Here is a 13864-nt window from a genome sequence, read left to right as displayed (position 1 = left end):
ACAGCGATTTCGCCAGTCGCCACTACATAATTCATCAAGCACGCACAACAGGTTCTACGTTCGGGTACACTCGTATAGTGATTATCAAACATTTGCAAGAGTTCATTGAATTAATTCATAGGTAGAATACAAGGAATTATATAATATAGTGAATATATGTATATTAAAATAATTACAAGATAGAATTAATACATAACTGTAATACAAAGAACCGTAGAACATGATGAGCATTCTAACTAGATGATACATGTAGACTCAAAGCACTCCCTAATTTCGAATTGTTTTTCCTCATCATCGCTGCCATCCTCACTAAAGCCTCTTTACAATACGATATCTCCTAATAAGACCCCTTTATAAGAATCCGCTACTATAACCTGAAAGATACATTACATATATCTAATAGATCATAATTCGATCCCGAGTAGCTTTCCACCTTCAATACTTTATTCTTAGTATGCTACAGGTGAATTCTAGGTAAATCTGCAAACAGACAAATAGACGGTTGGACTATCCTTAGGCCAACTTGTATTTTAAGAGTAAATAAATAAATAAAAATCAACGAACAAACAGCTCAAAACTGGAGGCCGGACTTATTAATTATTCTATTTATTGCACTTACTGACCACAAAGCTGCCTTGTTATTTCTGGCTCACTTCTAATGATTGTACCTAACCTTTTTCTAGATCGGCGGATATTAAAATTGATCGCAAGGGCATTTAGCTCTCTTTGCCATCCATCGAAACAGTTTAAATCGCCAATTACAGCCACCTATTTAATGGGAAAAAGTTTATAGCTAGAAAAACAGCTAAGCTACTGAAATCAATTTTTGAACTCATTTCCTTGTTAAGATTGGCAATCCTTGTTCTGTTAATTCCCTTCTATTATAATCTATTTCCACATTTTAATTTCGATAGAGTTTATCTACCGTTCTTGATTGAATACAGTACGCGGTAACGAGTTGTATTTATTTACTTGATATCGATCTTCAACTCTAATTCTTACCTTGCATCTTGGAAGGGAAAACTCATTAGAATTCATCCACTCATTCATATTTTTACGTAGTTATCATTTCTGCTAATGTTAATGATCGGTGCCGGTAATTAATAGAGCTCACTCAGAGAACTGATCTTTGCCATTCAGATTTTCCGATTATTTGAAGGAAAACATCATGTCAACCTTTCAGGATAAAATTCGTTGATATTAGCAGTAGATATTTCTTTACTATTGAAGAAATAAGATTTACTGGAACAAATTCGATCGCGATTATTTTTACCTACGATCACTTCAGCTTATATTCACTATCGCTAATTAATATTATTCACTCAGAGAATTGAAATTTTTGCCATCAAGATTTCCGATCATTTAAGGGAGATCATTATATCTACCTTTCTGAATAAAATACGTTGATATTAACAGTAGATATATTTTTTTACTATTGAAGAAATAAGATTTACTGGAATCAATTTAACCACCTCTTTTTTACTTAACTATCATTTTAGTTCATATTGACCTTCGATAATTAATATTGTTCATTCAGAGAATTAATAATCCTTGCTATCCAGATTTTCCAATCATTAAGAGGAAACCTTTTATATTTCTGAATAGAATACCTTGATGTTAGTAGTAGCTACGGTACGCTTTTGATATTGAAGAAATAATTCTCTGGAAGCAATTCAATCACAGTTGTTTTACTTAGCTATCATTTCAGCCTATATTTACCATCGGCAATTAATATTGTCCACTCAGAGAATCGATGATCTTTGCTGCCAAGGTTTCTCACTTATTAGGAAGAAACAATTATATCTATCTTTCTGATCGTAAATCTCTATTTATATCATGCTACAAATCTTCCAAGAATAAATTCACGGGAATCAACTCAATCATTAATATTTTATATAGTCAACATTTCTGTCAATGTTCACGATCGACAATTCATATCGCTCCCTCAGAGAATTGATGATTTTTTACTATCAAAGTCTTTCAATCATTTAACAGAAATAATTATAATTACATCATTGCTACTTAATTCTACCATTCATTTGACTAACAGACACGATAGCAAGACAGCTGACTGCTACCTCATTCAATTTCTACTCCAAATCTGACCATAAGATTCTGGATTACCTAAATACAAACGTCTTAATCATTTTTATTTCATCGTTGAACCATATCCTCAATTTCAAGATATGATTATCACCATTATTATCTTACTAGCATTAACTTATCTATGTTATGCTTGCTTTTTGGTTAAACCTAAAGGAAAAGTGGAAGGATTATCCGATAGATATGTACTAATTACTGGTTGCGATAGTGGTTTTGGACGCTTACTAGCTGAAAGTTTATGTCAGCAAAAAGTAAATGTTTTTGCTGGTTGTTTAACTCTAGATGCAGTCCAGGAATTGAACGAGAAATATTCCACAATTCATGCTTTCATCTTGGACATTACGAGGGCTGAACAGGTTGAGCAGGCCTATGAACTGGTTCATAAAACCCTACCTAAAGATGTGGGACTATGGGGAATTGTCAATAACGCTGGTATATTAATCAATGGATTTACTGATTGGTTATCCACAGAAGATTATCATCGTATCGTGGATATTAATCTCTATGGCACCATCAGAATGAGCAACCAGTTTGTTCCTCTCATTAAAATAGCTAAAGGAAGAGTTGTTAATGTTGCTAGTATCTTGGGCATAGCATGTCCTTTTTATTTTGCACCCTATTGTGTATCCAAGGCAGGAGTTATCGCCTTTTCTAATGTCTTACGACGTGAAATGGCGCCTTTTGATGTTTCAGTAAGTTGTATGTGTCCTGGATTATTTCGTACACCTTTATCACAGCCAGCAAAAATATTAGAAGAGCTGAAGGAGAAACAATCTAAGCTCAGCCAACAATTGCAAAAAACGTATAATCAGAAATTTTTTACCAGCTGTAAGTATAAATTTATGTACCATAAATTATTTTCATGTGATTATGGCTAACTTCTTCATTACTCTATCATGATGGCATACCTATTAAATAGTTCCGAACCTTAATAATTTTCTCGATCCAAGTCACGAATAGATATTCATCAATACTGTAAATATGGCATATTTTATAGCATAAAACAGTATTAAATTTTACATCGAAATAGAATATAAACTGTTTAGTGTTAGCATCAGTATAGAGAAATGGAAAGTTTAAAAAAATTCAGTCTCGTTCAGTATTAGTGTAGTTATATAATGAATGAATATCTTGGAAATCTCTATACATTGTATACTTAGTATATGCTATATAAGCTAGTAGTTATGTTAAATCTTTCATTTTTTTCACCTTTATTCCTTTAAAGTGGAGGAAAGCTTACTGGCAATAGCTGGGAAAGCCTCACCTGAGGTGAATAAAGTTACTGAAGCCATTGAGGATGCTCTTTTTTCTATAGCACCTCGCGAATTTTATTACATTGGATCTGATGCATGGATATTCTTAATCATTAGTTACCTACCGTATAGCCTTGCTGATTGGTTATTTCGAAAATTTTCACCTATGCCAAATCCAAATACTTCTGAATTGTAATATCTCCTACCTTTGTAACAAGTGTTAAAAACAGTTTATCACTCTACATAAATTGATATGCATATGCAATTCCCTCAAAGCCCCGAACGGCTAGCCAGTCAATAAAATGAGCCAGTGCAATTGATAATGATTAGCTTAAAAGTATAACATTTAGATATACTATTCTAACACGTTCTGTTCTCTCCTTTGGAGATTTCTATTTCGTAATATAAAAATATAATACGTCATCAATGATATTAATGACTCTGCCCATTATTTAGATGTATGTATAGCTGTTATTTCTATTTCATAGCATAATTACAATTTATGTAAAAGCCTCATTTTAACTTGGATGTACCGGTCGGCGACAGTAAAAGAATATTTACAGTAATAGTTTATTATATCGTTTTCATGATCTTCATTAGTTGCATACTTTGAAAGCTTTGCTCAATTTTCAAAGCCATACAAGTAATTTTAATGGTAGCAACATACGAGTAAGTTTATGGTATCGCCTTTCCTATTCATTTACTTTGTAATTTTCGTATCTGCCGTCGCAATTATTTTTGTTGTTGCTATATTTTACTTACAAGTCTTCTTTGTTGTGGTAGCTCTTTATCCTAGCACTGATGTTAACTTTTAAGGCTGCAAATGCACTGTACGAGAAAGATGTTGCTTTTTTACTCTCGCAGTTAGTACGGTTAATGTAACAATGAAACTGTTATAAACGAATTTATCTGCGATTGCTTTTGATACCAATTTCGAACTCTTCTAATAACGTAACGATAATCGCTACTGGTTCTGTGTATAGCAAGACAATCTTAGAGCCAGAAAGGCTACAAATAACTTCAATGACCGCAAGTTCTTCAGGTAAACAGCTTTTTAAATTTTACTTCACGTTAAACATATTTTGTAGTAAACAAAATCCAATTAGTTATGGTTCGGTAGACTTTGGTTAGAAAATAATAATATGCCGTTATTCGCGCTGCAAGGACACAACGTAAATCCATAAATTATGATTCTGAGCCGTTAAGGTAGCATTTAGGGCATTACTTACTGTATTACTGGTAATAATAACTGCAAACAGCTTTATCTTAGTAGTAAATAAACTATAGTCTTTAGGACAGTATCATATAACCTTCAAATGGCATTTAAGTATATTTGAGAACCATCGGTATTGGATAATATTATTAGCCGACAAGCTCGATTCGTTCAAGTGCTCTTAAAGAATACAGGACATTTAGAGTAAATTGACGAAAATATTTTCAAACGACAACCAATTAAGTACACAAAATGATTCAACCAAAATAAATTTTATTACCGAATTAAGATTCATGCCCTAAACTCGATAGTAGCAAAATGTACCGGAAATAGGTCATATCAAACATAACATATTCTAATATCAGTTCAAAAATGGTAAACGGTAGTTAGAATGACTACAGTATTTAATATTTTACGTGCACATTGAATTATTCACATACTGTATAGGATACATTTCATCAATATAAACAAATCAAGTTTAGTAAAATCTATCTTCTTTCCAATTTTGCAGTTAGTATTTCATTCTTCTTGCATTCCTTTAAAGTACAAAATCAGATCGTAAGCTGAATATTACATAGCCTGCATTGAGATGTATATACAACAATTGACAACAAATCAATAAATACCTCGGTAAAAGCTTTAACAGTCTTTATGTACAATCTTTGTTTATCGACTAAATCTAAGTATCGATCAGTAAGCTCATCTCTACGCATTTTCTCATTAGCTCTTTTCTTTTCGGCCTGCAAAAAAAATCATTATAATCCAATGGATCAAAATGATCATTACAAAAAACGATACGACTGAAGAACATTTCTAGGTAAAACTATTAACCTTTGTTCTATTTTGGGTGATTCCGCTCACGATCTGTTCCAACTGTTTCAGAAACTGCTCTTTATTAGCGGCAGAAGCCATGGCCCTTTCATAAAATAATTCGCAAGGAAAGAATATTAATTTGGGTTAAAACAGAATTCTTGTCAAAATATTTTAACTTTAGAGTGTATATGGACTTACTGTTGAAAGTTATCATGGATCGAGTTCAGCAGGCTGACCTAATGAGTAAAGTAGAAAATTAAATGATTCCTTGTCAATAAATCGATCTTTGTCTATCGCGATTGTTAGCAGTAAAAATATTAGCACTGGAAAAGTTTTATACCTCTTTCGATAGGTATAACTTTGTATCATCCAGAGTATTATACAAGGTAAAATATTGCTTCGTTTCGGTTAATGTAGTTGCGACTGTGGAATAATAACAAAGGAAGGTGGCTTAAAGTGCGCTACCTCACGTAACATATACGAAATAGGAAACAATCTCAAACCTTGATTATATAGTTCCACGAAACGTTTCTGATATTGAGTAAGTTCAGCTCTTGTTGGAACTTCATCAATTTTTCGCTGAACTGAAGCAATTTCACGATTTCTACCAGCCTTAACAAAGGATAATAATAGAAGATCAGTAACAAGGACAATAATGAATAATTGACCGTTTATATTTATATTTTGGCCAAAATAATAGTATAGCATACAAGGAATAATTTTATTTTATTGAATTTCTCTTTATCGGCAGTATATTGTTTTTCTACTAAATGTGACTTCTCTTTGTCCAAGCTTAAATTATCTTCTTCTTCGTCTTTCAGATTATTAATCATTTCTTGGAGACGAATGATCTCGTCCTAAATGTAAAATCATTTATCTTACTATACATTTGGATAAATTGCATGTATTCGCTAAAAGTTACATCACTAGCATTGGGCTTTAGCCTTACCTTGCAGAAACTCTTAAATTGTTGTTCTTGCTTTTTTAATGTCTCATTTTGAAGTACAAGGTCTTGCAACGTTACCAACAGGCTGTAAACAAATATAAAAAGGGATACAAGATTTATACTTATAAAAGAATCAAAGGCAAATCGGTGAAGCAGCAAACAATAATGAAAGATCGTTCAACTTTACCTAGCATTTTCGCCAGACTTTTCGATCTCATTGAATTCCTCTATTTCGCTAACGTACTTTTCCTTCTTTGTTTGATACTATAAGAAAAATAAAGGTAATTCTATTATCTTATTGTTAGTGTTGAGAAAATGATGATGTCAAATACCTCTGCCAAACTTTGCTGCTTTTCTGCTAGTTGTGTTTCCAATTGGTTGTGTTTTTGACTTACCTACATTTATACCGATTAAAGCAATTACTACTACATAATGAATATAAAATATCGTAAGTTTTGCATGACATGTACCACTGAAAAGTTTTGTTCTTCTGATGCAATCTGCTTTGATAGATTCTCAACAATTCTCTTATGGGATTCTAGGCCTCTCACTTGTCCTGACTTTTCATCACGGCCAATATCAATTTGCTGAAATATATAAGTTAATAATATTAGTAAGGTTGTAACTGTATCAAAAAAATACTGTGACTTTTATCTATGTACCTTTCCAGCATACTCAGAGGATATATTTTGAATTTCTTCCGACTGTAATCCTACGATTGATCCAACTAGACTTGATGAGACCGTAGCCTAAACAAACGTAAAGAATATCTTACGTTCTCAACTTGTTTATCAAGTATAGAAAAGTTTTATAATATCAACTGGGTATTTCCAGGATACTCTATAGAACAATTACCAAAAACTAACACACCGTATCATTACAGTGTAGTGTTAGTAATGCGTATCAATGCAAAGTTTAACTTAGGTAGTATAATACACTTACCTCAGCACCAGCGGCTGCAGACATATCATTCATTATTCGTGAGATTTCTTTCTATAATTTTAATACACCAATAGTTACAGTAACTGCACGTACGATTATCGTAAAATATGCATGAAAAGATAATTTCCTTTCTGTTTCCCAACTAATTTTAATAATTACTATATCTGTGATAATTATATAATATACTGAATGTCGTAACATGATTCGTAAATAAATGTTACATTATAGTATTATAGAATGACCTTAAAAACATCCTATACTCACTTCATCAACAACTTCCTCTTCATCATCATTAACTTCTTTACCGGCAGCCGCTTTAACTGCTGAGCTAACGGCAGAAGCTTTTTTTGCAACTTCACTTTGCTCCTATATTATCAAGAATTAACAAGAATCAATAAGTTTACCGTGCATATACCTATCCTTGCTTAGCCTAAACAGTATAGAACATTTAACATGTTTCATTTCCTTACCGTCTCGTCCTCACTTTTGGATTTAGGAGCTGCACCAAATTTCCTAATAAATATAACAACATTCTAATTTTAAAACGATTTATAAAGTATTAATGGGTACAGAGATCCGACTAATTCTTATTGTGTCGTTGTATTTGTATGATTCAATATGAAAAAATTGAAGATAGATAAACAAGCACTTACATGCCGTACTCTAACAAAGTCGATTGAATACGAGTTGGTTCATCTAATTGTGCGACTGCTTTGCTGTCTGATCGACGAAATCTACGATTTGGTCTATAGTTATCCTTCAAATAGCAGCAGATAGGATATTCAATTCGCAGTTGATGTTAATAACATTATTAAGACAAGAGTATACTGTATAGTTATTGTGAGTATCACAAAATATTTATGTGCTTAATTACCATGACTGTTTTTAATCCTTTAGAAATTCCTTCTTTCTTATCGGCATATTGATCATCCTATTATGTGTGATAGAACATTTTAAGGAAAATTAAAGGTTATCATTGCGAGCAATAGTAGTATTTAAGTAATGACGATAAAATATGGATAAATTAGCCATAAGCTATGGATAAAGTTGAAGCAGTGATAGCTAAAATTTTCTACCTCAGGTGCACGGTAAGACTTTGCGAAGTTGAGCTCAGAAATCTTTCTAGTAACATTACCAGTCTCTTGACGCGTTTCTAAAGCTTGTTTTACCAACCACTATAATTATAGTCTAAACTTAGTACTTTTCAACAAGATAGCACCTAAAATTTTTTGCATCTTGTTGACAAAAACGTTACACAATCATCACAGTTTCTAGCTGACAAACCTGAACAACTGGGTATATATGTATAAAATCAAGACCTTGAATTTGATGAGGTTCAATACGATAGGGGCACTTCATCTTTGGTAAGACGGCAACAATCTTCTCAGTTAATGCTCTAAAATTTCGAGATAAATACAATTTGATGGTATTCGTAATTGATTATTTACGTATCAATCCTCATGAACTTTAGCTTTCATTACTGCACTGTAGTAAAAAGAAATAATCAAATCGAATCGGATATACGGTCTATTTGTTTGACAAGCGCAACTATTCAAGGTAAAACTTGATAGTGAAATACAATAAGATAATTTATTTTATTATTTGCATGTCAATCTGTACTATTTAATCCATATGAACTTTAACTTTATCACTGTATGGTCGTAAAGAATAACAAGATTGATTCCGGTATATCATCTGCGTATCCTGACTAGCGAATCCATTGATAGTAAAAATGTAACTGGATAGTAAAGTGGATTACTTTACGTCAAGTTGTACTGATCAATCCTCTTAAACTATAATTTTATTACTGTAGTCAAGAATAACAAGATTGAATCGGCTATACAGTCCATTTATCATGGCTGGTGTCAATGTTAACGTTCAACCTTGCCAGTAAAATATAATAGGATAGTTTAGTTTATTACGTTCATGTCCACCGTCACTAGTCAATCCTTATAGACTTTAATTTCATAATTTTAATGAAGACTAACAAGGTTAAAATTGGGTATTCTATCTAATTGATAGTAAAGCGTCATAGAATAGTGTACTCATCGTTGATTACTTTCATATCTATCTGCAATGATCGATCTTCATAGACTTCAATTCCATCATTGCAGTGGAAACTAACTAAATCAAATTGGGTATTCTGTTTATGATCAATCTCTATGGACTTCCATTTCATTATTGTCGTATTAAAGACTAACAAGATGTAACAGAGTCTTCTGTTTAGGAATCATGATAAGTGTACACAACACAATCGCCATCTCCTAATTACACTGGCAATTCTTACATCTTCTGCCCAATTGTAGAATTCTCTTGGTATAACAAGTCGACATCGATATCAAAGTTACTGGAGGTAATACACCAAGTCATTCCACCTACAGTCTATTATTCCATTATCGAATACGTTTTTAAAATAAAGGAAGAAAATAATATCAGACTTTATGTATGACATGGATGCCACGCTAAAGTAGAGAAGATTTCAATCCATTATGCATCCTATTTGTCTGACCTTATCAAAAGGCGAGAGGCCCTTAATACGAGCACGAAAGTATCCAGCAGCAATAAGCAACTGCATTGTATCATCTAATTTAACTTGTTGCTCCTCATCCGTTCTAATATCAGCCTAGAAACGAGAGAGATGAAGAAAAGCAGCTTTATTTTTCTGCATGGCTACAGCAGCAGCAAGACATCAAGATGAGCCAGCAAAGCAAGAGGTTTTACCTTTTGGAACTGGTCCTTATCCGCATCACTAAATGCGGCTGAAGTAAGCCGAGAAAATACAGAAGTAGACATCTTGCCGTGGCACCAACTAAAGCTATACTATCGCCCGTTAAAAGTGAGCAATACTTGGCTAAGATTGAAACTAGAATGGTGTTGAATTAAAAAGTAACTCCAACTGGATTGGGATTGCTTTGCCAAATCTGTGCTGCTTCTCTAGCAATTGCTATAGTAACTTGGGGCATGAATATGCGCTGGAAAGAGCATAGTAGTAAGTACTGTATTGAGTACAGTACAGCATACTGTACACTGTAGACTTATGGCCAGTATGGGCTGGACCGGACCGGACCGAGCCGGGCCATTGGCTCGCAGTCACGAGTCAGTCAGTCGCAGGTTCCATGACAGCTAAGTGTTGCAATCTGCAGTAAGCGAGCGAGTGAAACCATTCATCACCATTTCATAATTTAGATTCAGTATCGATGCCACCAGTCTGTCAGTCGCTCAGTCCATCGCTACTACATCCTGTACTAAGTATAAGTCAATCTTCAGTCCATGACCGCAGTGAAATCACTAATCACTATACTATGATTGAGTATCGATATCAAGAGTCCGTCACTCTGTCCATCACAACTAAGTGTTTCGATCCGTAGCGAGTGAGCGATTGAAATCATACATCGCCCGTTCATGATTCAAATTCAGTATTGATGTCACGAGTCTGTCAGTCGTTCGGTCCATCGCTATGATTCAAGCTTTACAGTAGTTACTCAAGGCATGATTCGAAAGTCTCCGATAGCAAGAGTCCGTCGCTCTGTCCATCACAACTAAGTGTTTCAATCTGTAGAAAGTAAGTGACTGAAATCATTGATTACTGGACTATGATTCAGGATTCAGTATGGAGACCACGAGTCTGTCAGTCATTCGGTCCATCGCTATGTACTGTAGTTACTCAAGGCATGATTCGAAAGTCTCCGATAGCAAGAGTCCGTCGCTCTGTCCATCACAACTAAGTGTTTCAATCTGTAGAAAGTAAGTGGATGAAATCATCGATTACTGGACTTTGATTCAGTATTCAGTATGGAGACCACGAGTCTGTCAGTCATTCGGTCCATCGCTATGATTCAAGCTTTACTCAAGCCATGATTCAGTATGGAGACCACGAGTCTGTCAGTCTCTCAGTCCGTTACTACTACTAAGTGTTTCAATCTGTAGTAAGGATATGAGTGAAATCGCTAAGTTGTGCTAGACACGACTCAGTTGATTGAAATTGTAGACATCGCATGATGACTATTAGAGTGCTCTATCAGTAGTGAGCATACTTGCTATCTGACTGCGACGGTGGCCTAGTTAGGGGGTTGCATTAATTCTCGTTTTTTCATCATCTTGATCTACCTTTTGCGTTGCCATCATCGAAGTCTTGCCATTGCTCGAGCTTCTTATTACTCCCTTATTCATGAATTAATTAATCATTAGTATCATTGATGAGCCTGACAAATGGCTTATTAGCGTAGGAAAGGTGTGTAGTTACTGTTGTACTTCAATACTGAATACGCTTGTTTGTCATCTTTCATCTGCTACAAGATCATTGCTAGGCTTGCAGCAGTGGATTTTGCACACCGATCTCCAACTTTTAATCCACAATCAACTTGCCCTAGGAAGACTGTCTGCAGGTTGTACAACTATCGAACTTTTAAACCCATCATGCTTACGATAGCAATAGGTGTAAGCAACTATCGAATACGGTTGGATTATTAATCTTGATTGACCACACGATCTTGTGTACTGCTTTATTAATATTGCCGGTGAAGGATCCTAACCAATGGTGAATTAGCTTGCCATCGGTAGTGACGAGGTCGGGGCACAAAAGACGTCTTCAAACGACGTAAAATAGACGTTCATGCATTCCCAGTTTCTAATTAATGACGACGGAGCTGTCCATAACCTCAAGTAGAACTATCGATAGTAGAGACACACTATTGTAGTCAACATCTACGAATATGATCATGACATTCATATTGTATACTTTTATTGCCCTTCTCACTGCTATTATAGCTTATAAAATCTTCCGTTATTCAACGAATGGCAAGATCCAAGCGACTGACAAGTTTGTCTTGGTGACTGGATGTGACTCTGGTTTTGGCCGACTTACTGCTTTAAAACTGGACCAATTAGGATGTTATGTATTTGCAGGATGCTTAACTCAACGTGGCATCGATGGATTGCGTAAAATAGCAACCAAACGTCTTCATCCGTTCATGCTGGATATCACTAATGCAGAGGATATTGCAAGAGCTGTTCAAATCGTAACGCAAACATTGCCTGATGATCAAGGCTTATGGGGTATTGTCAATAATGCTGGTGTATCTGGCAGTGGATTAATCGAATGGGTACCCATTGAACGTTATAAGAAAGTAACAGAAGTCAACTTGTTCGGCTCAGTAGCCATCACAACAGCTTTCTTACCACTGGTTAAAAAATCACGCGGTAGAATTGTCAATATTGGTAGTATTCTAGGTCGTATATCCACTGCTGGTTGCAGTGCTTACAGTATCTCCAAGTACGGCTTAATGGCATTCTCCGATGCTTTACGCCGTGAAATGAAGTATTTTGGTGTCACAGTGCATACAGTTGAGCCTGGCTACTTTAGAACCAATATGATTTGTGGTGGTGCTCTTGAAAGAGAGACTCTCCAGTTATACAACAACTTGGACGATCAAACCAAAAAATTTTATAGTGAAGAATATGTCAATAAACGTAAGTTCAACATACTATCATGACGGTAGTGATATAATTACAATTATTATAATGCATAACATTGACTATTGATCTTTTAGTACTAGAGGATATTCGAATTTATGTTCAGCAAGCTTCATCGGATTTAAATTTGGTTGCTGAAACTGTTGCCGATGCATTACTATCGACCAGACCAGACTATCACTATCTGATTGGTTTTGAATCGAAATTAATGGCATTGATAGCGCTTTTACCTACAAGCTGGAGTGATTACTTATTTAGTCAATTTTTCACTATTCCATTGCCTGCAGAAAATAACTTATAGCCAAATTTTATGCAGCAAATTCAATAAATGTATACAGGATAAGTCTTACTCGTTTCAATCGATATATTACAACGATTAGGAAATGATTTCATGATGTTTAGTCGAACCTTACTTTTATTAATAGGTATTTCTATTGCAAAATGACGAGTTATATTGAACGATAAAGTTGTTTTCATATGCTATAGCCGTAAAGATGTTATTATAAAAGTGATATTTTAAACTATAGTCTGTTCGTGTCTTGAATATCGAAATTCTTCATCAATCTATTTACTAGAGAAATAGCAAGCAGTATCTACGTAAGAACAGCTACTTTAATAACGAGTAACTTAATACAGTTATCAAATCTGTGAAAAGGGATAATATCTCGATCATCTATAAAGTGGACTCATATATATTTTACTTTTTACAAATTTATATCCGATATCGCGATTGAATTTATCATAAGATAGACTCATATGACGGTTAAATTGTTTATTAAAGTGATAATTAATTAATGATAGCGTGATAGTCAGATATTGTATTATAACTTGTTGCTGTAGAATATGTACCATCAAGTATGTTAAAGTAGAATTCTTATAATTAGATTGTAATGAATTCGTGTCGTGAGGTAGCTGTCAATATTTTTTATAAAGCTGTATGTAATGTTAGGAGTAGTTGCGTTTGTGTACACTGTCATTAATTATTGGCTAAATCGGAAATTGATCACATTTCTATGTATCCTTTTGTAAAAGTTCTGGACTATGAGATTAACTAAAGTCTAGTTACATCAGAAGCAATGAACTTATCATTAGCCTTACTTAAAAGATTTACGTTTGCTTCAA

The 13864-nt window shown here is 34.2% G+C and overlaps 3 protein-coding genes across 3 annotated transcripts; 2 read left to right on the top strand and 1 right to left on the bottom strand.

Moving 5' to 3' along the window:
* Nucleotides 1-2186: 2186 nt before the first annotated feature.
* Nucleotides 2187-3552, top strand: TRIADDRAFT_22801 (uncharacterized protein; the record flags this gene model as incomplete). The annotated part of the gene is made up of 2 exons (XM_002111128.1): nt 2187-2931; nt 3329-3552. 2 exons carry the CDS (start codon nt 2187-2189, stop codon nt 3550-3552), a joined length of 969 nt encoding a protein of 322 aa, XP_002111164.1.
* Nucleotides 3553-5057: 1505 nt separating this feature from the next.
* TRIADDRAFT_63788 (uncharacterized protein) lies at nt 5058-10063 on the bottom strand (the record flags this gene model as incomplete). The annotated part of the gene is made up of 22 exons (XM_002110599.1): nt 5058-5105; nt 5196-5309; nt 5401-5485; nt 5581-5618; nt 5723-5805; nt 5886-5994; nt 6093-6239; nt 6332-6413; nt 6516-6592; nt 6661-6723; nt 6799-6915; nt 6991-7077; nt 7271-7321; nt 7535-7636; nt 7741-7783; nt 7924-8027; nt 8145-8201; nt 8347-8445; nt 8555-8666; nt 9558-9652; nt 9780-9893; nt 9992-10063. 22 exons carry the CDS (start codon nt 10061-10063, stop codon nt 5058-5060), a joined length of 1899 nt encoding a protein of 632 aa, XP_002110635.1.
* A 1925-nt stretch (nt 10064-11988) lies between these two features.
* On the top strand, nt 11989-13043 carry TRIADDRAFT_54847 (uncharacterized protein; the record flags this gene model as incomplete). Its single annotated transcript, XM_002111127.1, has 2 exons — nt 11989-12739; nt 12820-13043. The coding sequence occupies 2 exons, from the start codon at nt 11989-11991 to the stop codon at nt 13041-13043; spliced, it is 975 nt and encodes a 324-aa protein (XP_002111163.1).
* Nucleotides 13044-13864: the final 821 nt, after the last annotated feature.

The sequence above is a fragment of the Trichoplax adhaerens genome, genomic scaffold (assembly GCF_000150275.1).
Source record: "Trichoplax adhaerens TRIADscaffold_3 genomic scaffold, whole genome shotgun sequence".
NCBI lineage: Eukaryota > Metazoa > Placozoa > Uniplacotomia > Trichoplacea > Trichoplacidae > Trichoplax > Trichoplax adhaerens.
The sequence above is the reverse complement of the archived record's forward strand: the minus strand, read 5'-3'. Positions and strand labels throughout refer to the sequence as shown.